This window comes from Tauraco erythrolophus, chromosome 2, assembly GCF_009769465.1.
Source record: "Tauraco erythrolophus isolate bTauEry1 chromosome 2, bTauEry1.pri, whole genome shotgun sequence".
Lineage (NCBI taxonomy): Eukaryota > Metazoa > Chordata > Aves > Musophagiformes > Musophagidae > Tauraco > Tauraco erythrolophus.
Window position 1 is genome coordinate 90,397,268 of NC_141466.1, and position 27,545 is coordinate 90,424,812.

Below are 27,545 nucleotides of genomic sequence, written 5' to 3' on the forward strand. Positions count from 1 at the left end.
CTTACACATATACAAAATTTACGTCAGCAGACCCGAATTCTGGCAACAACCTGCCAAACTCAGCAATGTGGCAGTCAGTAAGGACAAATATTGAAGTTCAACAGCAACCAGAATGAAGAAAGCCAAACAATACTGAAACAAGTGACATGCCTGTTACCAGTTACCCTGCAGATATAGGATACTACATATGAATCGTCCCAAGTCTAGAAACGTGGCTTGCCTGAATTCTCTACCATGGGTTTACTTTCCTTTGACAGAAGTTTCACCATTGAAACACCAAGCGCTCATACCAACAGAGTCTGCTTTCAACTTTTGATCCAGGTGCAGCAGACCTGCAGAGCACAAGGGGCCAGACAGCATCCCTAAGCATATGTGGGAAGGAAAGCATGCTCCAGTCAGTTTTTTGGGGGGAAAACTGACAAAGAGATTGATGGCACAGCTGTCACTTTGAATGGACAGTGAATGAATAAGTTCTGAAAGCTGAGTTAAAAAGCACACGTACCTACAGTTGGGGGATAGTATCATCCTATATAAAAAGGAGGTGAGAGAAGCAGGGACAGAACTGTAACTGCTAAAGACAGCATCAAAGACAGTATGAACTTTGCTACCAGTTAATTACACCCTGCAGAAGCACCACCACCTGATATCGTTAACACAGCAAGAGGTGGAACTCAAACAAAGTGCCTAAGCAACTAATCCAGCCAAGTAACTGTCAGAGTCTGAATGAAGAGCAGCTAAATAAATATTTAGGAGATAGAAAACACTAGTTACCAAAAAAACACTGAATTCCACAGACAGCTACTGAAGGATACATCCTCTACAGCTAAGTCTGTACAACAGTCTCTCTATAGCTAAGTCTGTACAACAGTCTCTCTATAGCTTACGGTTTTGTAGTGCCAAGTACAATAACATCTTAGCCATTATGTACAAAGAACAGGATACTGCAAAAGGAATAATAAGGTCGAATTATTACTCAGGGGCACTTTTCAAGATCTCCTTGACAAACTATTAGAAGGGGGGGGGAAGAAAAAAAAAAGCAACTGCATTAAAAAGACAGATGCTCATTTTCCTATAAATGCACTTAAAGCTTATTAGGAAAATTGAGGATTCTTTCCCCAAAACTATTTAGAAGACCACGCCATCCCTAGAAAATAGAGGAGGAAAAATTTTAACAACAGTAATAATAATACATCATTTAATTTTGAGATATATTTAACCAGATACTCAACCAGTTTTAAATCATTCATGAGATAAGACAGGGAAGTCCTTTATTGGTTAAGGCCAAAACAACCACAGGTAGCTAAAAGAATGTTTTATTTCATTTCCAGATAGAGTATTTGAAGTTTTATGCAACAGATAAGTGTTTTTTTCCAAAATTTCTGGAGGACACGGAAAGCCAGATAATCTTCATTCACATTTTTCCACACACTGTATACCTGGCCAGCAGTATTAACCATTATTCAGAGCAGTCTTTGATGAGCAAAGCTAACATATGATTTATTTTTTCAACCCAGACCTTTTCTACTTCGGTAGATAACACACTTGAACACAAAGTGCAAAACCAGGTTTGGGAAGACCAGATGATTACCCATGTCTCTACAGACTAGAGCTCCCCACCAGCTGCTCCTCTCTCCCTCAGGCTGTTCCTTCTTTCTAGACAAGGGGAATTAGGAAACCCCACCTGCACTTTCTTCTAGACATCCCCATTCAAGAACAGGAAAACAAACAGAGCGAGCTACTCCCTCTTTTCTTCCACCACTCCTGCAGGAGAAATCCTACCTTCTCTCTCACACACACTTACTTGCTGTAGCTCCTCACAAACAGCAGCTCTGGAGCCCTTCCCGCACAGTTAGTCTTAGCACCTGGGCACTGCCTTTTCTAACAGCTACTTCTAATCAACTGCACAGCCACAGCTGGGAAAACTGGCTGCACCATATTACCATGGGGTAAAAGGAAGCCCCACAATAATCCAAAAGACATCTACTTTTATTTATATTTATTGTCCAATACAGTGCTTACAGGCGTGAATGTCTCGTAACATACTGCTTCAGTCTTTTTTATTTCTGTGAACAGCTCCTCAAGGCATTATGTCAGCACAAAACAGTAGGTGGTCAAGACAAGGACCCCTCACCCAAGCGCGTGAGATTTCCCCAGAGAAAGCTAAAATCATTCAAAGGGAAGCAGGGGCTCTCACTGACCCACACAGCTGCTCTGAGCTATGCTCTATCTTCCATTTGTTTTCACTGTGACCAGACCAAAACACCATCAAGAAGAAAGAAGGGAGAAGGTTAAGAGACTTTTTAATGTTTGTACCTGCTATTGAAAGTAAGTGCAACAATGTCATCAGGATCATTGACAGCAGAAACATTAAGACGTTTACTGTTGAGAAGGAAAGGCAGCTTTTTGTAAGAGTTTTTTGGTCACACAATATAAAAGAAATTAAGATATTAACTTCTCTGATCCATTGATTAGTTTTGACCATGAAGACAAAAGCAGGAAACTGCATCACGGATTTTATTCAGTAATTTTAGAAACCTCTTAGTGCTACATAAAATAACTTATATCTGCGGTAGAGACTTAGAACTCATCTTTTTATCTACTGGGAAAAAAAGGATCACCACATCCTTGGAAATCTACCTGATGCCTAAAAGCACAAGAAACACAGGGGGTGAGGATGGTCCCTACTGTTCATTTCAGCCAACTCAGTGACATCTAGTTCCAAGACTACATCTGTAATAGAATTACTTGTTCTTACCTCAGCGAGTGACTGCAAACACAAACACAGCCACAGAACAGTAAAGCCTGGTATGCAACAGCTCTGTACAGCACGGCTGGACCACTGCACCTTCTCAAAGAAGAGGTCATTTCTGACCACAGCACTTAAAAGTGATGCTGAGGGTAACATTTATTGCCTGGTGACTTGAATTCCTGCTGCAGTCCTTCGTCTTGCAGGAGCACTAACAGCATCTCTAATAGAGCTAGTCACCTTTCTCCCAAAATTTGCAGGAGCACTTGAGAGGTCTACTCCTCTGGCAAATCTCCAGACAGAATTCCCAACAATTACTTAGTGTAATTGCACAAACTTTTTTTTTTTCTTCTTTTCTTTTAAGCTAAGCCAAAAAAAAAAACAAAACAAAAAAAAAAAAAACATAAACAAAAATCACGGTGGTTTGGATCAAACCACTGGTTAAGGGCTGGCTTTCCCCCACGTGGTTCCTCTTCCTCTAAAGTTCACAAAACTACGTTGAACAGTACCTCCAGGGATGAGGAAGACATCCTTAGACCTTTCCAAATGCAGATGTCCTACATCTCAGGCAAATCACCTAACATTCACTCTGAAGGACTGCACACGTTTTCTTAGCAGTATGTAAACTAACTCTTTCTAGTGTCTCCAAACATTTTTTCCAGCAGAAACTCTTAAGAAACGGTATCTGAACTAGCTAATAACCTGTGTTTTTTAACAAACTCATATGCTTAATCTTACTGCTTACTCTAGTTACACTGAAACACAAGAAGCGATACACAGAAGTCTATTGTGGCTATACAGTTATTTACATTGATCAAACTTGCAATAGCAAAAAAACCCAATCAACAACAAAAAAATCACATTTCACCCTTTTTCCATAGAAAGTAGTGTTTATTAGAAAGAATTATATTACTATTTTATTTGCCTTTCATATCTGTCAGTCCTGTGCCTCCCATTAAGGTGTTTTATTTACTATGTGTTGGTGCAACACTAGTTCTTATTTTAGCCCTCTTAACCAGGAGATCAAGAGTGGAGAGCACAGCATAGAAAGACACTCAAGTGGCTGGAAATGGAGCTGCGGCAGGTTGCAGCCCTCTGCCAGACATTAAAGGAGTCATTAATCAGAACTGTTTCCCTGTACTTTGCACACAGTAAGTCCATAAAACCTGGGTTTGTCTCTCCAGTCTCTACTGCAGTAGCACAATATTGAACAATATTCAGAGATTAAATTCCCACCAACTTTATGAAAACAGGCATTCAGGTAAAACAGAATTTCCCTACTACAGGAGAAGCAGCAGCACAAACAGTATCTTAACTAGAAAATGAAGTCCAGGGAAGGGGATGGGAATGACTAAGAAAAGCTATGGCTGCTTCTTCCTCCAGAATTTGATCAAAACTCTTATGCTCTTGGATTCCACAGAACCCATCTGTCCCCTAAGATAAAAGAGGCCAAGTTTCCATAGTTTGGCTGCCCATGGAAGTGGTTCGTGTTCCAGTGCTAGCTTGCGTTGTTTCAAGGAATGATGATAAACTTCTGGCCTCAAGCACAGCTCCTGTAACTTGTGACTTACAGCTCAGAATTCTGCACTTAAAGAACTTATTTATTACTCCAGCCACTGAGCTAAAGTAATTTAAACCTATTTCTAAACAAATTATTGATGATTATCTCTTGTGCCTTTTTATGTCTATGTCCATCTATTCTGAAAGTAGTGTTAGGAAAAAAACAAGCTCAGTAGCAGAGGTCAATATAGTTTTCTTTCTATACTTGATGTCTACCTGCCAATCTAAAAAACAAGACCAGAGGTTCAGAATACAGTTTTGTGCCTCATTCATGTATCTCAGTATGATCTCAGGAACTGGGTAGTAGTGGATGTCTCACTGATGTAGAAAGTGGTGGCCTAACTTAGGCTCAGAGGATAGACTTCCCTCCCTCCCGCTCCCCTAAATACAAGCTGTCCTTTATATTTGATAAAAGAAGAACTGTGTGAGAAGACTGAAACAAATAAATTCCGAGTTTTGTCTCTTTTCCTCCTTCAAAGAACTGGAAAACATTGAATTAAGTGGTTATAAACTAAAAATACACAAAACGTTTCCCTTAATCACTTAAAAATCAAGTATTGCAACTGAACACTGTTTAGGACACTTATGGCTGGCTGCACTGATGGGCAATGGCTCTTAAGTCAAGGGCATCTCAGACTCTGACATGCAAAATCTAATCTCTCTTTTATAAAGGGTAACACATGTTATTGCTTGAACAGAAGATGGATCCCATACATCTCACACTCTCAAGCTTCTCCACTCCACATTTCAGAAAGAAAGAGAGGTATCTAAAAAGATTTAAAAATGTGGACATTCAGAAAGACACAGCGATTACTCCTTGAGTATGCTTATCATATATTTCTATATATATGTAACAAATTTATATATAAATATATATATTATATATAGTTTTAGCATATAAACATCTATATACATGTCTATACAATCTTTTAACAGAGACTTCACTACTTCTCAATACCTATTGCTTTACTTACACCTTCAAAAATTGGCAAGAAATGATACCTAACACAATTAGATTTAGCCTTTTACACATGCTAGAAACTCACACTTTCTGGTGTCTTGTTGAGCTCTACACAGTGGTCAGAATCATCAGTCCCATGCCAGGAACCCTCCATCTTCCAACAATCTCCTAAACCCATAATTTGTCATTTGGCTGCAGTTTCTCCCCTGCCTGGGCTCTCATCAGTTCTCTCTCTGCACTCTTTTTTGTTACCAGAAATAAATAGATCAAAAAAAAGCGGTGGGAATCTAATTCATGTCTTTGTTGTACACTCCCACTTTTGGAATTCTAATCCTCTGGGCTGCCTGCCCCACTGGCTAGTGCTATAGCAGTAAAGTAAAAAGAGGCAAAGCTCTTCTGTTTGGCATTTCAGGTCAGGCAGTGATGCAATTGAGCGTTGCCCAACTTAGAAGCAGGTTTCTCCTTCTTACCGTATCACACTTCAGATACACCATCGCCTTAAATCAAAACAGGCCATATATTTTGAATCTCTCCCTAGGCCAGCACCATACTTCAGTAGACTCACTCTTGCTGACTAACCTGCCACATGTGTTTTCTCAGCTGTAGTCTTTTTTCTGAAATATTAATTTTTAACAGGTTTCCCTACAGACCAATTTTTATCTAGTACTTATTTTCCCTGAAGGGCTAGCATTTCACCTAGTACACTGACATACAATCAGCATAACCACTGCGAGCAGAACTCTGCAAACACCACTTAAAGCACATTGTGCAAAACCATAATGTGGTGAAAAAAAAAATTCCTTTACAAGTCAGATCACATCTTCTGAACAGCCACATTTTTAGCATAATGTGTGAATAAGGGTATAGATTTATCAAGCAGTGTTAAGTAAACACATTAGCAGAAAAAGCTTAAGGGAATAGTGGTGGCCTTATACTTATAATAGTGATTTTCTTCTGTGAAGAGTTCCAATGTGTTTTTTCATCCTATTTTTGCAAAGTCTCCTGTATTATTCATTCCAGTATTAAAGCAGAAATGAACACTTAATTACTTAATCTTAAGCATACTTCCCCTTTGCCAATAATAGCTAAAGTTCAACACACTACAAATATTTGAAAGGTGTCAATCATATTTGCAAAAACAATTTATCAAGCTCAAAATATCCAACATAAGCATTAGTCACTATTTTTAGCAAATTTCATGCACTGCAAGAAACAGATTGTACTAATCACCTTATCGAAAATTTACTGTCAGTTTATAAAGATATTTAGCAGGAGTATTTATCATGTAAAGAAACATTCTGGGTTCAAAATCCAAGAAAATTAAAAGGGAACTCCAATAAATGACAGCACAGCAGTCTCCCCTTTTAGAATTCTGAAGACCGTACACTATTGTCCAAGATCTTCCTTACTACATATCTTAAATACTCAGCTTTCCTTTTACACCTTTTACGCCTATAGACTTATGTCACAGCACACATACAATAAGACAACTTATAAAAAAATTTATTAGTCATTGTGATCAAATTTTATCACCTAATTCAATAACGAAATCTCAAAGTATTGCTATTGCTAACTGTTAACAATTAGGTAACTGCAGAAGAGACTTGCATGAGAAGTGCCTTACCCTGAGATCTCAGTAGAACGAGCTGAACTACGGCTCATGTGAAAGAATCATGGAACTGCCTTCCTCCTATGAAACCTCTTACTGCTCTCTCTTAAAATACAGAATCATAGAATGGTTTGAGTTGGAAGGGACCTCAAAGATCATCTAGTTCCAACACCCTTGCCATGGGCAGGGAAACCCTCCACTACACCAGGTTGCTCAAAGCCTCATTCAACCTGGCCTTGAACACATCCCAACAGGGATGGAGCATCCGCATCCTGGGCAACCTGTTCCAGTGCCTCACCACCCTCAATGTAAAAAATGTCTTCCTTAGATCTTATTGAAATCTACCCTCCTTCAGTTTAAAGCTGTTACCCCTTGTCCTATCACTACATGCCCCTGTAAAAAGTCCCTCTTTTTTGTAGGCCTCCTTTAAGTAATGGAAGGCAGCTAGAAGGCCTCCCTGGAGCCTTCTCTTCTCCAGGCTGAACAGCCCCAACTCTCTCATCTTGTCTTCATAGGAGATGTGCTTCAGTCCTCGGATCATCTTTGTGGCCCTCCTCTGGACTCGCTCCAATAGGCCCATGTCCTTCTTAAATTGGGGGCCCCAGAGCTGGATGCAGAACTCCAGGTGGGGGTCTCACAAGAACAGGGCAGAGGGGCAGAATCACTTCCCTCGACCTGCTGGCCATGCTTCTTTGGATGCAGCCCAGGATACAGTTGGCTTTCTGGGCTGCCAGCGCACATTGCTGGCTCATGTTGAGCTTCTCAACAACCAACACCCCCAAGTCCTTCTCCTCAGGGCTTCTCTCAATCCATTCTCCGCCCAGCCTGTATTTGTGCTTGGGATTGTCCCAAGCCACATGCAGGACCTTGCACTTGGCATTGTTGAACTTCATGAGGTTCTCACAGGCCCACCTCTCAAGCCTGTCAAGGTCCCTCTGGATGGCATTCCTTCCCTCCAGCATGTCAACCACACCACACAGCTTGGTGTCATCAGCAAACTTGCCGAGGGTGCACTCAATCCCACTGTCCATGTCACTGACCAAGATGTTAAACAGCACAGGACACAATACTGACCCCTGAGGAACACCATTCATCACTGGTCTCCACTTGGACACTGAGCCATTGACCACAACTCTTTTGAGTGAGACCATCCAGCCAATTCTGAGTGGTCCATCTCTCAAATCCACCCAATTTAGAGACAAGGATGTCATGCAGGACAGCGTCAAAGACTTTGCACAGCTCCAAGTGGACGATGTCATTTGCTCTTGCCTTATCCACCAATGCTGTAACCCCATCATAGAAGGCCATCAAATTTGTCAGGCACAATTTGCCCTTAGTGAAGCCATGTTGGCTGTCACCAATCACCTCCTTTTTTTCCCCTCCATGTGCCTTAGCATAGTTGCCAGGAGGATTTGCTCCATGATCTTGCTGGGCACAGAGTTCCAGCAAGAACTACAGTTCCTTGCTGGCCTGTAGTTCCTCAGGTCTTCCTTTTTTCTCTTTTTAAAGATGAGGGCTATGTCTCCCCTTTTCCAGTGGGAACTTCACCGACTGCCACAGCTTCTCCAATATGATGGATAGTGGCTTAGTAACTTCATCCACCAGTTCCCTCAGGACCCATGGATGCATTTCATCAGGTCCCATGAACTTGTCCACCTTCACATTCCTTAAACGGTCTCGAACTTGATCTCCTACAGTGGGCGGTTCTTCATTCTCCCAGTCCCCATCTTTATCTTCTGTGACTTGGGCTGTACAGCTAGAGCATTTGCCAGTGAAGACTGAGGCAAAAAAGTCATTGAGTACCTCAGCCTTCTCCATATCCTGGGTAACCAGGTCTCCTATTTCTAATTTCTCAGATACCTAAGCTCATTTAACCTCCTAGGCCACCTGATTCTTAATAACTTAGAATCTGCAGTAACACTGCAACCCAACACTTGTTCTCTTTCCTTACACTGCTACCAACCACCGTGTCTCCCTTATAATACTTCTGAACTCTGCTACCAGAATCATCTTTTAATTCATTGTCAACTTCTTCACTGCCCTTTGCTAGTCTACTTATTCTCCTCTAAGTTCTCAAATGTTAGTCCCTCCCAATACTGTATCCATCAGACCTAGTTTTTAACTATACATTCATCTTTGTTGATCAATGAAAGCAGCCTCAGCTTATCCCTCCTCAAAATTAACCTTTTAGCACAGTGTGGATAGTAAATCCCTGAAAGGCAAGTACATGACCAACAGTGGTGACTGTTCCTGACGAACAAGGAACCAGCTTGTCACTCTCTCCCTCATTCACCAGCTGTCACCCTCCAGTTGTACCTTGGTTTTCAGATGGCAAAAACTTCCATTAGGCCGAAGAGCACTTTGCATATGTCATGGTTTGATGGGGGGGGGATGGGGGTTCTGGTGGCAGGAGAGGGGCTTTTCTCCCTGTGACCTCCCTGGTTTTGGAACCGGGTTAGGCTTGGTTCTGGCCACCAGATCGGACTCTCATCCCCCTCGGGGTTGAGCCAATCAGCGCCTCTGCGAATATCCCTATTTAAGTCGGGACAAAGGAACCGGAAAAGGTGCTTTGCCCAGGAGCAAGGAGAGAAGGTAGGAGGGCACTGCCCCCACTCCCTGGCTCCCGGCCAGGCAGCTGCCTGCATCAGGCCAGCGCCACCCACTGAGAATGGCAGCGGCGGAGCCGGCTGGGGAACTCGGGGGCACCCCACTCCTGGGGCGCCCACTGGGCTGAGTTCACCTGGAGAGGACTGAGATCTGAGAGAAACGGCTGCATCGACAGCAGGTCAGTGAGGATGGAGCGGGAGGAGGTGTGCCGGAGCCGAGTTTCCCCTGCAGCTGGTGGCGAGACGGCAGGCGGCCCCCCTGCAACCAGGACGGCCTCGGTGGAGTAGAGACCCACTCACAGCCCGTGGAGAGGAGATGCCTGAGCCTGAGGATGGTCGTGTTGGGATGCACAACAAGGTAGAGAGGCATCTGGAGTCTGCGTGACGACCCACGCCGGAGCGAGTGGCTACAGCTCCCTAAGAATCCAAGACTGCGGTAAAGCCCACACTGGGGCAATCCGTGGGGAAGGATTGTTTCCTGTGGGCTGGACTCACGCTGGAGAAGTTTGTGGATTTTTCCTCGTGAGTAGGGGATCCACTGGAGCAGGGGAAAAGGGTGTAAGGACTCCTCCTCCTTTAAGAAAGAAGCAGCAGTAACAGCACGGAATGAACTGACCTGCACTCCCCCAGTCCCTGCCCCCCCTGCGCCACTGGGGGAGGAGGTAGAGCCGGGAGGAAAAGGAAAGGGGCGGGGGGGAAGGTGTTGGTTTTAAGATCTGGCTTTGTTTCTTTTTATCCTCTCACGTAAACGGTTTTGTTTCCCTTTATCCTGGTGCTGCTGAGGTAGTCTATTAGAGAAGATGAAAATGTAAGAAGTAACATTTGAATCATAGAATGGTTAGGGTTGGAAGGGACCTCAAAGATCACCTAGTTCCAACCCCCCTGCCATGGGCAGGGAAACCCTCCACTACACCAGGTTGCTCAAAACCTCATCCAACCTGGCCTCGAAAACTTCCAGGGACGGGACATTCACAGCTTCTCTGGGCAACCTGTTCCACTGCCTCCCCACCCTCAATGTAAAAAATTTCTTCTTTATCTCTAATTGAAATCTACCCTCTTCCAGTTTAAAGCCATTACCCCTTGTCCTATCACTACACACCCTTGTAAAAAGTCCCTCTCCAGCTTTCCTGTAGGCCCCCTTTAAGTACTGGAAGGCTGCTATAAGATCACCCCGGAGCCTTCTCTTCTCCAGGCTGAACAGCCCCAACTCTCTCAGCCTGTCTTCATAGCGGAGCTGCTCCAGCCCTTGGATCATCTTCGTGGCCCTCCTCTGAACTCGCTCCAGCAACTCCATGTCCTTCTTGTGTTGAGGACTCCAGAGCTGAACACAGTATTCCAGGTGGGGTCTCACGAGAGCAGAGTAGAGGGGCAGAATCACCTCCAGGCTTATCATCCTCCTTCATCAGTATGCAACAGAAGCACATATAAATGTGATTCCAGTTTATAAAAATATCTGATGGTACCATCTTTGAGACTGTGTAAACCAAACGCGTAGTGGGTAATGGAAAAAAACCTGCTTATACCCATGTACATATATATATAGAGAGAGACACATATATATGCATTCCTATTTAGTTACTATTTTATGCATGGTTATGGCTGACTCCACACTTCATACTGTTTGTATCTTCATGTGCAGTGGAATCAATCAGCTTCTGTCCCAGCAGTTCTGTTAGCTTTTATCTCCTAGCATTTTCTAAAAGTGGCTCCTGGTGGCTTGTATAAATAAAAGCAGCATTTTACAGGAACAACGGATTTATAACTTTAATAAGACTGCCCTCCTTCCTGCATTAATGTCTAAATACATGACAAATCAGGTTACGCAAGCTGGTACTAAATCTGAAGCCAAAAACATTTTTGAGCCAAACCTTGATTCTCTGAAGAGCTTCAAGCTTATTTTCAAGATGTTAAATTATTGATAAGGAAAATCAATTATTTTTTTCAGCTCAGGCAATGTCATACAGTCACAGTAGATACAACAACAGCTAAGGTAGCTTTTCTGTTTTATTAACTTCACAACCCTTTAGAATTAAATTATCTACCTTTTCCTCTTTAGAATCCAGATAAACAGTCACTACGGACAGCTTCACAACTTCTATTAACCTCAGATGAGAATAAAAGACTTATCTGAAAGCAGACTGTCAGAAATAGACAAAAAAACATTTGAGACCTGCAGACTCAGACTTTATTTATTAAACTAGTATTTTTTAACCAATATCATTAAACTTACGACACTTCAGCAAATAAACTGCAATGCATTCTGTTCTGATAACAAACAGTTTCCTCAAAGGATCTGAAATAATAAAACATATTCCATTCAAAGAAGCAACAAAAGAATCAAAAACAATCCTGGGACAAATACGCAGATGGCAAGGATAGTTCTCCATGAGCAATAATCTTCTTGAAACAAACAACTTAGGAGTGTCTACATACATAATTTTGCTTAGACTTATAGTTCCACGGAATATTAAGTGACTTCAGTCCCAGGGATTTTATTAAGTTTCTATCTTCTAGCATTTCCAGAGGACATCTTGGGCACAACAAAGGATAAGGTGATGTAACCTTCCGTAAAAGTATCCGAACCATTATAGTACAAGATACATAAAAGAAGGAAGGAGATAAAACCATGTTACCAGTCTTTCCTGTTCTAAAGTAGAACAGCAGTAGTGAGTAAGCAATTATTCATGACGGAGCAACAACCACCCTCATGCCCTATCCAAAAAAAAAACGCTCTAACTATCAGTTTTAGGACCTAACGATGTCATATGGTGAGTTAATGGAGAGGTCTCTTGAGCTTTCCTGTTGAAGATGTCCAGTTCAGTATATACTATGTAAATATCTGGTGACGTATACAGAGAGAGGAAAAACTGATTCTCCAGGTTAGTTAGTTACTACGCTTCTCCCATTGGATACCTCAGCCTATAGCCATTTTATTGTTATGCAAAGTAAAAGAGTCTTAACAAACAAAAACGAATAGCTGGGTACAAACTAACAAATCTCTTTTGTCCCTCGAATAGCCCCCTGTCAGTGAGGACACCCTCCAAGACTTCTGTGCCAAATGCAAAAAATCTGCTCCCAGTCCTTTGACGAGTGTCCCCGGAAAAAGAGAGAAAGCAGATTCTTCTCTGTGAGCAACGCGAGCCAGCAACACTGCAGCTCTCAAAATGTTCCCGAATGAAACCATTCAGCAAAAAAAGAACGCAGTTGCAATTAACTACTAAGCAAGCAAACGCACATTTTTCTGATGAATAAAGTGGCTCTAGAAAAATCCTCCTCAGTTCTAATATGAAACTCCTAATACTGGTAAGTAGCAAATATCTACTTTTTTAGCAAAAACCTACTAGTTTTTCAGTCAGCCATAATTCAAATGTGAGATATAGTCTATGGCAAATATCCAGACAGGAAAAATATTGAAAAACATACCAAAAAACCCCTTAAAAATACAGTGGGATAAATTTCTTTGTTGTAAATAACTCTTTCAAAGCTCTGATTTCCATGGTCCTGTTTCTGACCTAAGTAAATGGGAAATTCGCTGCTTTAGCTTGCCTAAGTGCTTTAGAGGGAGCTCATACGTCTAGGCAAAACACAGCCATGTGCAGAAGGTAAATAACAGATGTTATTTTTCCTTCATTTCCTTACTTTACTACCGCGTATGTCGCCTCTGCCCACAGAGCCGCGCAGATTCGCGCCGCCCGCCGCTCCCTGCCCCCGAGGGGCCGACAATAGCCCCAGCGGGCGCGGCGACGCCCCGCCGCGCTCCCTGGACGGCGGTTCCCAGACCCCGGCAAGGCCCAGCCGGCGCCGCGGGGCCGCTACGGCACGGCGCGGCATGGCGCGGCACTCCGCCGCGACAAGCGCCGACCACAGCGGCACCGCACGCCTCCCCCTGCCCGCCGGTGCGCCAACCCGCGCCGCGCCGGGACAGCGCAGCACCGGGCGCTCCCCTGCCCGCCTCCAGCGGCTTCAGGGGGCGGAGGACCTCCGGGCCTGACCAGTGGGACGGGAGCACCGGCCGCTGAGGAAACCCTCCTCCCGCAGCCGCCTGGACCGGGGCAGCGACTTCACTGCCCCCACCACGCACGCGCCGCCGCCCAAAGACGGCCGCGGCCGCGCGCATGCGCGCCGCCGCCTTACCCACCCCCCTCCCTCCCCCCTCATCCCACGCGCACAGGCGGAAGCCGGGACCGAGCGGGGCTGCGCGCGCTCCCCCTCGCACCGGCGCCGGTGGCGCGCGCGCTCCGGCCGCGGGCGGGCGGGCGCTGCGAGGGGATGGCGGCGGGGCGGCCGGGCTGGGCGCGGCGCTGGGCGCGGCGCTGCTGGCGAGGCTTGGCCTGGTGCTGTACGGCCTGCACCAGGACGGCGCCATGCGGGTGCGGTACACCGACGTCGACTACCGGGTCTTCACCGACGCGGCACGGCTGGTGACCGAGGGGCAGTCGCCCTACCGGCGGGCCACCTACCGCTACACCCCGCTGCTGGCCTGGTTCCTCACGCCCAACGTCTGCCTCACCGAGGTCTTCGGGAAGCTGCTCTTCGTGGCCGGCGACCTGGCGGCTGCCGTCGTCGCCTACGGGGCCCTGCGGCGCCGGGGGGTCGCCGCCGGCCGGGCCTGCGGGTGCTGCGCCGCCGCCTGGCTCCTCAACCCCCTGCCCATGGCCGTCTCCAGCCGGGGCAACGCGGAGGCCCTGGTGGCGCTGCTGGTGCTCGCCACCCTGTACTTCGTGGAGGCGGGAGGCGTCGGGAAGGCCGCGGTGTGCTACGGGCTGGCGGTGCACGTGAAAATATACCCGCTGACCTACGCGCTGCCCATAGCGCTTCGCCTGCGGAGCGGCCGGGAAGGAGCGGCGGATGCGGGGCGTGGCAAAAAAGCCGAGTTGACGTGTGTAGGGTACCTCTGGCAGCTTTGTGTAAAGATGCTGAACCGCGACGTGCTGCTTTTCGGAGCGGTGGCTGGATCCGTGCTGGCCTCTTTGACCGCTGCGTTTTATCACCTCTACGGCTGGGAGTTTTTGGAGCATGCCTACCTCTACCACCTGACCAGGAGGGATATCCGCCATAACTTCTCCCCCTATTTCTACATGTTGTACTTAACTGCAGAGAGCAAATGGAGTTTTGCCCTTGGGCTCGCAGCTTTCCTGCCCCAGCTGCTTTTGCTCCTGGTTGTGTCCGTAGCGTTTTACAGAGACCTTGCCTTCTGTTGTTTCCTACACACTGCTATTTTTGTGAGTTTTAACAAAGTGTGCACGTCCCAGTACTTCGTCTGGTATCTCTGCCTTTTGCCCCTCGTAATGCCTAGTGTTAAGATGTCCTGGCGTCGTGCTGTACTGCTTCTCTTTCTGTGGTTTGTTGGACAAGGCCTGTGGCTCGCTCCTGCTTACTTTCTGGAGTTTAAAGGATATAACACTTTTCTACTTATATGGTTGGCAGGCTTGCTTTTCCTTTTTATTAATAGTTTCATACTCGTTCAGATTATTTCACATTATCAGGAAGATGCACAAGTTGCAAAAAAACAACAGTAATAAACAGGCCAACATCCAGAAACAGCACTACTGTTTGATAAGGCTTTTCGTACCACCAGCACTTTGTTTAATATAAACGTGTGTACATTGTACTATAGTATGTACTATGAAAATGATACTTTCTCAGGGCTGTGAGGGCACTGATTGGCCTTAATTTCCCTCAGCAGCCCCAGTCCTGCCCTGAGCAGTGTCTGCAGGTGTACCTGTCATCCGTGTGGACCTTGAAACTGCACTGTAACCTTCTCTCCAGCCCTGTCTCCTGCTTCTCCTGATGGAACTCCCTGGAAGGACCCTGGACCAGTTCGTCACTTCCCATGTCTGGGGCTGTGAGTGGACTCTGTTAGCAGCACCTGCCTCCGCCTGCCACCTCCAGACGCAGTGTGACTACGTCCTGGTCAGTGAGGGTATGGCCTGTGCCGGGGTCACCCTCAGCTCCTGCTTGTACCCTGTCATGGAGCAGCCCCAATCTTCTTGCTCCCTGGTGCGCCTTTTTCTCATTGTTACTTTGCTTGAGGACTGTGGCCTCTGTTTAAGAAAACGCAGGAGATTATAAAGGGATCTTGGAGTTTCAGCCTTGTGCATTCCAGTAAGTGGGTGGGGTGTGTTGCAAGGGTTAAGCTAATGAATAAATACAAGGCAATCACTTAATATGTACACTGGGATTTATTTTTTCTTAGCTATACAGCATTTGTGGCCCGTACCTGGTGTATCTTCAGTGAAGTAGGAAAAAAGTGGTCATTTCATACAAGCCATTAACTCCTTGAAACTTTTAATTTATTTTAGAATTCAGATACTTATTTTTGCCTTTTTTAGTGCTGTTTAAATTTTTGAACGGATTTATTCCACTTGCCATGGAGGAAGATTTTTTCCAAATACCTGTCTTGGATCACAGAGATGTATAAAGCAAAAACATTTGTGTTTCTTGCTGCCATGATCTAAAAGAGGCCACTGCTTTAAACTGCAGTTGATTAACAGTTACTGTGGATGTTAACAGCAAAGAGTCAATGTACAGCTAAAATGGCATCTGTGTCCCAAAAGCATTAGAGTTTATACCAAAAAGTAATTGGAAACGTAGTTTCTCAGTAGTTCAATATCTACTATTAAAAATAAATGAAAAAGAAAGTGAAAGGAGTTGAAGAAGTGGAGCAGTTGCCAGAAGAAAAGGAAAGTTTTAAAATAAGAAGCTCTACAACCTGTCAAAATGAGGTGTTTGTTCCCAAGTGACACACGAGACTATGTGGAATTGAGCGTCAGGTAGTAGTGAGAGGAGTTGACAGCCATTTTGGAGTCAGTACTCAGGAATATCCTACGAGAGATCCAGTGTACACAGCCCTTGACAGAGGTGGAAACTGGTGATGTATTTTTTAATAAAATCTTGAGTTTAAATAGGCATATACCAAACTTAGGAGTGGTCGTATTTGCCTCAGCTTTTAGTTGCACTCTATGGGAAAGCAAAAATCATAGCATGTAACGTGGAGCAGAGCTTCAGGGCAAAATAACTTCAGCCACTTGGTGAGATTCCCAGTGTTGTCAGTGGGAAAGGATATGGCCAAGCAGGTTTGCCTTCCAGGTTCACACTTGCCGTGCTGCCCCTCTGAATCCTGCGGTCTCCTGAGGCAGCCCTCTGCCCCAGGACTGCAGTGTCTCCCCAGCTTTTTTACATAGAGAGTTTTATTTCCTGCTCGTAGTTCTGCCTCATGAGGCTGAACTGCAGCATTTTGATCTGTGAATTTTTCCCATTGCTTCTTGGTCTCATTGAGGTGGTTACTTGAAAGGAGAGGAAGCCCCTGAGCCCCAACAACCCAGAGCCAAAGGGTGTGGTATCAGGAGGAGTGACGATGTCCATACTCTACTCTGGCCCAACTCAGCCTTTCTGATGTTCTGTTAGGAGGAAGGATGGTTTCCCTGCTCAGAGCAGCGTGGGATGGTTCTGCTTCCCCGCTGGAAGGTGTTCTGGTTTCCCCTGCACTCGCCTTTATACTGTGAAAATCCTGCTGGCCTCTTCTTTGTAAATCCAGAAATTGGATGAGGCAGCGGATGTTCTTTTGATAAACTGTCTTGGTTTTTCAGACAGGTCTGACAGACATGGCACTGATTTCCTTCCCCTGGCTTTGCCTGGGAAAAAGGAAGAAGGACTTCTAGCCCCAGCTTGTCTGCATCTTCCACAATAAGTTTATCAGTCAAAAAAACTCATGGCACAAGCTGCTTTCACGCACAGTTCAGTTTTATATCAATCACCAGAACATGTTATATGTGCTATGAGCACATGAAGAGAAAGCGTCCCGTGTGGATTTATTATCTGAGGTAGAGGTTGACATGCCCAGCTGGTGTTTGACCAAAAGACTGAAGAAGCTCTTCTCTGCCAACACCTCCATTCACTCCATCCCAATGTACCGGTGATAGCTTGTTTTCCCTTGCAACTGATCTTCTGTTACCCATTACACACTTTTCTGTTGCAAATTCCATGTTCTCTTCCCCAAAGCAATGTTTTGTATCTCTTTAATAGACCTAATTATGCTGTTTCCAGACCTTTCTACACCCCTATGTTTTCCCTCCTGTTGGCAAAGAAAGCAAATGAAAGCCGAAAGGCATTTCCAGCTTCGAAAACCTTTAAAAAAAAATGGCATTTTGAGTTACTGTGTTCATGACAGAATTATAATGTTGTTTTTTAGAAGTAAGTAAGTAATTTCCTTATGATAAATACATTCTCGATTCATTAATAGCTAAATCATTTTCAGGCCTTCAGAAGGCAGGTTCTGCAGCAACAGGGACTGAGGAGTACCTTCCTTTGCAGGTCAATACCAGCCCTTCAGTGATGTTTTGAAAAAGTCGTGCATAAATAAGTTATAAAAAGGCTTTTATACAAACTTAGATTTACAGTCGTCAATTTCATAATCCAGTATGAGTTCCTCTTTTTACAGTTGTTGTTTTGTAAGCAAGCTAGTCACTGAAATGTGTTTCGGATTTAGAAATAGTTCAGTGACTCATAAAAAGCTGAATGGGAGAAATGAACTGAGAGGCCAACAGGAGAAGTATTTGAGACTTTAGATCTTACAAATTGCTTTAGATAGTTCAATAGAATTGAATAACTTTATTCACTGATAAAAAGCATTTAATCAAAATAATTGTAGCTGAGTCCAGAACAAGTTATAATTCATGAACAAGTCATGGTGATTAATTATAATGCCTTTAAAGTTTACCAAATTAATTTCCTATGGAACATTTATTGCTTTTGATGGTGTTCACATTCTTTTGCTTAATAATTTTAGGTCCATTTATCTTCTGGTAATTAGGAACTGAACTGTGTGAATGCTCGCTTTCACTCCCCACCATGGGCTGCAAGATAGTAATGCTATTTTTTTAAAAAAAGATTGAGTGCCCAATGAAATGTGTCTCATTTGCTCAAATTTTTTACATTGCACTGAAACCATCCCTGAAGTGCAAAGTGCAAGACATGAAAGACGAAGTGAGAAGAAGAAAAGCAATATCAAGACAAATAATGTTTTTGCCTTGCTTTTTACACTGTAGCCTATAGTCCGAAGGCTCATGTCTGGATTCACAGGGGACTTTAGTCAAAGCTTCAGCATTTAACAATGATTTGATGTAAAATTTATAAATGGAATTACTCAAATAACAAGTTAAACAAAAATATAATAATAAATGTTTCATTAAATTTCAGTATGAGCATGCTAAATTACCATCTCTAACACAATAATTAGTACTTGGTCCTTATTAAGCAACTTAGTAGCATTGTATTGACTCCTGTAATAGTAAAGGCAGCAGTTATGTGCTCTAAACTGAGGTCATCAGTTTTCTTTTTCAAAGAAACCTTGAAGCTTTTATATTTTAACAGCGAGGGGAAACTCCAACATTTTTCTTAAGGTTTTGTAGAGAAAACAAATGTTAAAAGACCATAAATTATGAGCAAATTGTTTCCTTTTTTTAGCTAAAAAGAATGAGGCATCTATTTTAAAAGGGCAGCAGAAATACGTAGTAAACACATGGAACTCAAAGCGTGTATTCTTCATATGCGTCCCAAAGATACCTGTAGAACGCATGTCCTAATGGTGGCAGCATTATCAAATAGGATTATCCTGAACTTTGGACAAACCCTTTACTCAGACTGAAACCCAACCGCGCATGCAGCTTTCTTGCATAAGGGCATATTTATGCGCACCATGCACACAAACCTAAACCTTTACCTGCACATACAGAAACAGAAAGAAAGGTCCCAGACAAGACACCTTTGAATAACACGATTTTTCAGAGCTGCCTTCTGGTTTCTTATATGCTTCTTATATTCAGTACTCAAAATCTCTAGTGACTCTAAAACTTGAATCACATAAATTTTGATGCATACGGAAAGTAAAAGCATATGCAGCAGGGACATTGAGTTGTAGTAGACACGTTCAAGAACCAGCTAATTCTGACTGTATTTGAAGGTGCACATTCCACCAGTGTCCTGATGTTGTTCATTTCAGCAATCTGCGCTGGTCACATTATTTGTGTAGGAGCCTCGCTTCATTCTTTATGCAGGATGAATGAGGTCAGAGACCTACATTTTGTATTAGTAAAAGTATCAGAAAGTTAAACGTTTCTCTTGATGAAGCAGTTATTTAAAAATGTTGTTAATGATGTTATTTGAAAAAAAAAAAAAAATTTCTTTTCTGTAAGGACCTTAATAAACCCGTTCATAAATCCAGGCAAGCCATGCATAACTTCTAAGTCTCTTTTTCATTGGACACTATCCCATAAATACAAAGGAGACCAAAATTTGTCATTTTTTAGTAGTGTAAATCAATAGTATCTTGTTTCAGCAGAATGCCTCATCTCTCTCCTTTCTGGCACATGCTGAGGCAGGCATGGGCTTCTACAGAAACAAGAGGTTGCTTATTGGAGGCCATCTTACTTGATGCGTAGATAAAGCTTTAGCTTCAGCCTCTTCTTATTCTTAGAGCTTAACTTTGAGCCTTTAACATTCTCTTCAGATAAAACATTTCATAGCTTGCACGTAAAGAAATGACAGATAAAAGATCCTCACTACTTCCTGTGGAAATTGGTGGGGAAGCAAGCTAGAACATCTGTGGAAGAAATACCTAAAGAAAACGTCTGATTATATATGAAGACAGAACTTCAGCCTTGGAAATCAGCTGAAACGGAGGCAAACTGGGCAGTCAGCCCATACTGTGAAACCTACATTATTTGTATGAAGGATATTCTATCAAGTGTGCTTTCCCTTTTTACAGGAGGAAAATGGGATCTTGATAGCAATTGTCAGGCTGGATGAACATAACTTTGCTTCCTTCCTTATTGTAAGGGAGTCTATGGAATGTTACATCCTACAGTAGCACTTGTGGAGTTGTACAGGCGTGACTTATATAAGCTGTTAATAGGCAATATTGTTGGTGTAGCAAGACAGTATTGGTGAGCAGTCACTCCGAAACTGCTTTTTGAAGGTGAACTCAAGTAAAATCTGATTTCTGCTTCGCAAGTCAGCAGCTGTGTTAATAGAGATAGTACTGTTTTGACAGTAATTTTCCGAGGAGAGCTGCACTCTGTGGCCCATATGCTTCCATTCTGTGCAAAAGAACATTAATTCAAATCCCCTGGTGATCTGACAGTCAACATATTTTTAATCTATTCCGTGTCTCTCCCACTGATCCAATAGATTGAACTAGCCAGGAAGCAGGCTTAGAAAATGAAGTGGAAAACAAAGTATGATTATCCTTTCTTTGTTTTCCACACTGTATAGTGTGAATATGTTGAATAATTAAGAAGGTTACTTTTTGGAACACAGTCCCATTTGAGCTAGGTGTTAGAGTACTTTGTTAATATAAGGTGTTTTACCCAAATGTACCTGAGGGAAAATTGACTGAATGGGCTACATGAACTTTTGTCAAATTCTAGTAAAGCTACTGATAGTTTATGTCAGCTTCAATATTAGCAATATTTTGCCATATCTTTCTGTTATAACAACAATATAACAACTAAAAAGTTAGCCAAAAATAGCAATACTTGTAAATTTTAGTTTCAAGCTTCTCTACTCAAAGAGTTTGGAGGACACACATAGCCATAAACTCACTCAAGAAGAACAAACAAATGCTATTATCGCACAGTATTAATAATTCATTAATAATTCTTTCTTTCCCACAGCTGACATCTTCCTGAAGAAAGTATCACCTTTTTTTTTTTTTTATACACAGTCTGGAAATTCACATGAGTAACAAGTACTTCTCCACCTTAAAACTGCCAGATGTATTTGAAAATAGATTTTAATTACCATTAGCACTTCCAAGTTTAGTGCTGGCAACAACCGGCTTGTTAATTCCAGCAGTACAGGAACTAAAGTCATGACCAATTTTCCTTCATGCTCTAATAAACTGGTTGATTAAGTATAAGAAAGTTTGTTGCTGGAAGTGAACCAAATGCTTGTTCACTGGAAAGAAATACTGCTTGCCTAGGGCCAAAATTTACATGTGCAGAATGGAGCAAAGTGATCAAGAAATAAGGGCAAAAGTGAGGCCCCGGAGACCTTGACTATTGTCTTACCTCTGCCAATAACTTATCAGTAACAAGTGATTTCAGCTTGCTGTGCTTTTTGCCTCTGCCACTTTTGATTGCTTGATCCATTTAAATGACAACTTACTCAAGCCAAGATGTGTCTCCTATCCCTTCCTGTAACACACTGCCATGAAGTGATTGCAGTCTTGTTTGGAACAGTTGTGAGCCTCATTGTTAGTAAACTGTAAACACTTAACTATAGACATTTTGATTAAAAAAATATTCAATATCCTTTTTTTTTTTTTTTGCATAAATTTAAACCTTTTCTGTGGGATATGTTAGGTTCTCAGGTGCATTCCAGCGTTCCATTTGTATGAGAGGGTGGACTACTGCGGAAGCTAAATGAAGATCTGGAAGCAAATGAACAGCACTCGTGGTAAAAAGCTAGACAATTAAGAAAAATCATTTAGAAAAATTGTAGTGTAGTTGCTACTGCAAGTAAATAAGATTTTATTGTTAGTGGTCTGCTTAGATTGTATTGGAAGTTCATATTGAAAATGTATTAGGGAAATGAAACGGCAGACAGCTCTGCAGCTGGTATAAATAGTTACTGTTGCCTCAGATGTGAGAGAGAACGACTGAAAACCTGTTTCTGTGTATTCATAAAACATCCTATATATGATGATGTTATCCAAGAAAAAGTTACTAATTTTGCAGCAATATGAAGGCAAATTTAGGTGAAACAATTAATTCTTTCACCTTGGTCTTTCTGCAAAGCTTTCGTTAAAAGATGCACAGACTACCAGAGTGAAATCCGGACCAGATGTGCTGTGCTAGAAGCAGTTACAGGGAGCTCTAAATTTGCTTCAGCCTTCTATGTATGCTCAGTGCTGGAGGCCATAGGTGGTGGGAATGCACAGATGCAAACTTCCCCATGGAATGCCCAGAATAGATTTTTCCATGGTTCTTAAGGCATCCAGATGTTGCCTTAATCTATATTATAATAGCTATATATATCTCCTTATATCTCCTCATATATCTATGCATATCTTAAATATATATATATCTCCTATATAACTATATCCTTATCTATAATAGTATAGTAGCAAATTCAGAGACTTCGTGCACACCCCGCCTGGATAAGCATCTCTTAAGGATATAGGAAGAAGCCCCTTTTGGGTTACAGGGCCATGTCATATGGCACTAATCATTCTTATCCAGCTGGACTGAGTTGAGCTAATGAACTACTAATTAACCACTCAACTCAAGGTACCTATCCTGCCTACAAGAGGCAGGCCATTTCCTCCTGGCTGTGGAGGATGCAACAGGGTCCCTGGTGCCGCAGCCCAGGCTGGTGAGCAACACTGTCAGGCCCTTTAGCAGGACATATCAACAGCCTGAGAGTGGAGGGGTAGATTTGCTTGTTAGTAAAAGGTCTGATGATGGCCACCAATGACGTGGAATTCCCTTTTTAGCAGTGGAGTCAGGCAGGACTGTATATGCAACATAAGAAGCATGCAAATAAGTATGACTCAGAGGAACAAGTCATTTTCGTTATTGTCGTGGTTTAATCACAGTGGAAGCTAGGCACCACGGAGCCACTCACTCACTTACTCCCCCGCCCATCCCAGTGGGATAGGTAGAAGAATTGGGAAAAAAACTTTGTAGGTTGAGATAAAGACAGTTCAATGGGACAGAAAAAAGATAACAATGAAAATAAAAGAATTTACAAAATAAGTGATGCTTAGTACAATTGCTCACCACTCACTGAACAATGCCCAATGCATTCCCTTGCAGTGATTGTACAATCCTCAGCCAAGCCTCCCAGTTTATATACTGAGCATGACGTTATATGGTATGGAATATCCCTTTGGTCAGTTTGAGTCGGCTGTCCTGGCTATGCTCCCCTCCGTCTTCTTCTGCACCTAGTAGAGCATGGGAAGCTGAAAGACCTCGACTGCTTAGCAACAACTAAAATCATCAGTGTAGTATCAGTAATATTCTCATACTAAATCCAAAAACATAGCACTATACCAGCTACTAAGAAGAAAATTATCTGTGTCCCAGCCGAAACCAAGACAATTATGTTATTTCATATATAATGTGAGGTCTAGAAAGGTTAGAAAGTCTAGAATTGTGTTGGTAGATAAAACCGATGTGAAGACTGAACAATGGTTGATTCTTCAGTAAGAGTTAGCTTTGACACTAGCCCCAGTTCCCTTGTTACGTGTGTTCAAAGAAAAAGCTCACACATAAAGTACTTTGTGAATTTCATTACACTCAGAATAATCTTATATCAGCTGGAGGCTTGAGGTTTTTGGATGAACTCCCTCTGGCAGGATGGGATAAAGTCCCCGCTCTCCCCTAAAGAGAACTGAACTTTGGCAAATTCCTTAGTAATGGTAACGGTGAACAAATGTTCTCCTAATTTTGGAGACGCAGGACACTGAGGGTGCTAAGTTACATGGCTATGGAAACAACTGAATACATAGAAGAAAAAATTGTCAAGGGCTATTAAATAAAAAAACATCTTTTTTGGTCTTGTGAATTCACCAAGCTGCAAATAATGGTGAACTAGTGAAGTATTTTCGGGGAAACCTCTCCTCTCTTTGTCTAGTTTTCCTCTGCATCTGTCGCTGGCCACATCTGGAGAAGAATACTGGTCTGATCAATCTGATGGTTGTTCCTAGGTTGTTAACCACACAAGCGTCCCCAGCAGAGCATTCCCATAACCAAGTATGCTCGATTACTTGGTTATGCCCTTTCTTTTACACCACTCAAAGCTATATGTCAGGTAACATCTCAGTTCTGGGTCTGTGCATCTGCTTGCTCTTTTTTTCCAGAGCAGATGCTACCAGATTGTGCCTGTAAACCTCAACTGTGACTTGTTTGGTTAGCATTTTACAGATGACAGGTAGCAGCTGGTGACAGATTGATAGGTGAGAAGGGGAGAAAAGAGAAATCAAAGCTGACAAAATATATCTGTATGATCAAAGAGAGGTGTTTTTAGCTGGCCAGGCAATTAAAACCCAGGTAGATTCAGACAGCTTATTAGGCTGGGTTGATTCAAGCATACATACCAAGCCCCTGGAGCTTGCCTGCCTTCTCCCCCAAAAGTAAACTACAGCTTTCTTACAGGACTTCATGTTTGCAATGAGATGGGGGAAAAAAGAGCGGGGGAAAAACCAGATAAATTGGCACAACTCCAGTCACCTGTGCTGATAATGAGTTGTTTCATTGCAAAATAAAATAAAGATCCAGCCCTTAGCTGAAACCGTGTTTACTAAAGTCTTCTGTTTTAATGATAGTTTACCTTTAGCTCTGGAATGATATGTGCTGCCATTTAGGATGATTAACTTAGTCTGTAGGTACAAAAAAGTAGTGATGGCTGCAGGAAACGTGTGACCTTTTATCAGAAAATAAACCCTTTCTACAGGCTACTGCAGTTGACAAAGCACAAGGTTAAATAGTTTGGCAGGTTTTGTGTTTAAAACACTATTTAAGTAGAGAGGAATGGGCAACATTCCAGGCATAGCCAGTGATGAGCAGCCTGGACTAACCCATGCAGAGAAATTATTTTGTCTCAGAAATTCAAGCCAGGCTGAAAACAGCTGCTGTGTTGGTCTCATTGGCTGGAGGTCTCGTCACACCTGGGCTCATGGCAGCTGTCTTTGGTAGGTCCAGACTCTTCAAAAAGACGTTTCCTCCAAGCATCATGCACGTGGCTCGTTGTGTTCCTTCTCCCCAGCATGGCACCTGCCATCTCAGAGGGACAGCAGCTGTCAGTTTTTGGCCTGCTTCTCCCCATTGCTTGCCTGTCAGAGCGGCTGAGCGTGCCATTGAAATGTGACTTTGGACAAAAGGAATTCCCTTGGGTTTCCAGTGTTTTAAATGTAAGGGTCTTGCATTTCCAGTGTTTTAAATGTAAGGGTCAAAAGAAAGCTCACTACACGTGGTGTAGGTCAGAACTGCTCTTATGTGACAGGCTTCTTGTGTGACTGCAGCCACCAAGGCAATTCTTTACCAGTGATACATCTGCTATATAAGTCCTGTGTAAGTGGCCATATAGACATGTCTTGCATCTGATGGTTCCGTGTTGTTGTGGTCCTGAGGTCTTTGAACTCGGCGGCTAATGTTAATCTGGCGTGGAAGATTGTCGTACATTTCTCTGTCATTCGTTGGTGCTGATTTTACAATGGTCCCCTGAGAATTCAAAGAAGGCAAAAGCCATTGGAAGCTTCCTTGCAGTCTGGAACAGATTAGCGTTGGGAAAGATTCTGCTTTTGTCTAAACCAGATTCGTCCATTTAATTATTCTCGTACTAGCACATTTCCTAGCGTTTCCTTGCAGGCAGGCTGACTCTGACAGCGTATGGGTGCCGCGCTTGACTCTTTCATCACAACGGGAGCAGAGTTTGTTCTGTGCTTCTGAGAGCTGCCTCGTCCCAGGTTCTGCACGAGCAGGTTAGAAGCCCAGCAAGAGGCATCAAAGGTAAACGCTGTGGCTCACAAGATGTTTGAAAATGCCTTCTTTAAAGCCACTAGTCGTCAGTGACATTTGCTGCACTTTGTCTTGTCACTTCACGCTCGCATACTTCTGGCTTTGATTATGCCTCTGCAGAAGAAGAAGTGAACTTTTGTTTCAGCAGCGTTACAGACAATTTACAGTACCATATAAAAATACATTTTTCTTGCAATTCATCAAGGCCAACACCATATTAATTTAGCAGTCTGGAAAATTTACAAGTAATTTGATCCTTAGTGTTGATTAGTAGCTGACATTCTGTCTAAAATTAATCCTCAGGATGATATAGGAGGTCTCAGCTGGGGACTTAGCCACTTGGAATTTGAGCATAATTTGGACCTAAATTGACGTGTGTTTGCAAAAACTGAGAAACTAATACAATTACATCTTCTTTCAAGCCAGAGTGTTAGAAGTAATTCAGGTGCTTTGATTGCAGGCCAAATCAAAACACTGTTTGCAAAGGAATTATGCTGCGTTAGTCAGTGAACATGCATAGTGTTCAGCAACTTAAAGGTCAGATATATTCATGAGAACATGTAATCTTACGTGTGTTTGGTGAATGAATATGAAGAAAGTATGTTAGAGAAGAACAGGATTCAAATATTGCAAAAAATCCCATGGCTCACATTTAGATGGCCAATGAGAATATTATTCTGACACCAGATTTCTGCAAAGCAGTTTCAAGAGCACTCAGGAAAACTAAAGGATATATTTCAGCCTCAAGAATTTAAATAGGTACTTATGCTGCCATATGGCAGAGCTGCTTTCAAGGCAAATGCAGGGTTTTTGCTCTTCTGAGAGACCAGATGGCAAAGAGGTTGGTATCTAGAAGCTGTCACACCTAGATCAGCAGCAGCAGTCGTATGGGACAGAAAGTAATTTTGATCTCATGGCTTTTCAGTAGTTTATATAAACCACAAATAATGAGTGCATTTATTTCCCAAACAAACAGAAATATGTATAGTAAGATCCAAAGCAAAACCAAATCTACTCTGCAGTAACCCCCCGCAACATGTTCTGGTCCTCAGCTCCGACAGCTCCAGCCTGCCTTTCTGTTCATATTACACTGCACTGTGTGCTAATGGTAGTGTAGCCTGAAGTGACTGAAAACACTTTATTTTTTGAAAAATCTTTGAGTATGTATTCCATTTAATTGAACAACAAATGTATATGGACATTTCAGCATTCAAAACAGGCTTTCCAAGCCCTGTGAAAATCAGTGCAAGTACAGAAGGGTAATTAAGGGCAGAACTTAGCAAATAGATTGGAGCTTTTTCAGGATGTTTTTGCTGTGCATCAGTGTGAAGGGGAACTTTCTCTTCATAGTGGGGAGCACAGCATTTCAAGTGTAGACCAAAGGGAACTGAGTCAAGGAAACTCTTACGGTTACATTTTGACAACTTTGTGTTTCTGGATGAAAATCTATCTCTGCAAGAATTAAGCAGAAAATAAGGCATGGCCTCCAGATTTTCATCACTTTTTTTTTAAAAAAAAAGAAAAAAAAATCAATAGTAGACAC

General features: G+C 42.8%; 1 protein-coding gene across 1 annotated transcript; it reads left to right on the forward strand.

Moving 5' to 3' along the window:
- The first annotated feature begins 13,774 nt into the window (after window positions 1-13,774).
- On the forward strand, window positions 13,775-15,001 carry PIGM (phosphatidylinositol glycan anchor biosynthesis class M). Its single transcript, XM_009984289.2, has one exon. It carries the CDS (start codon window positions 13,847-13,849, stop codon window positions 14,999-15,001), a length of 1,155 nt encoding a protein of 384 aa, XP_009982591.2. The 5' UTR covers window positions 13,775-13,846.
- The last annotated feature ends 12,544 nt before the right edge of the window (window positions 15,002-27,545 follow it).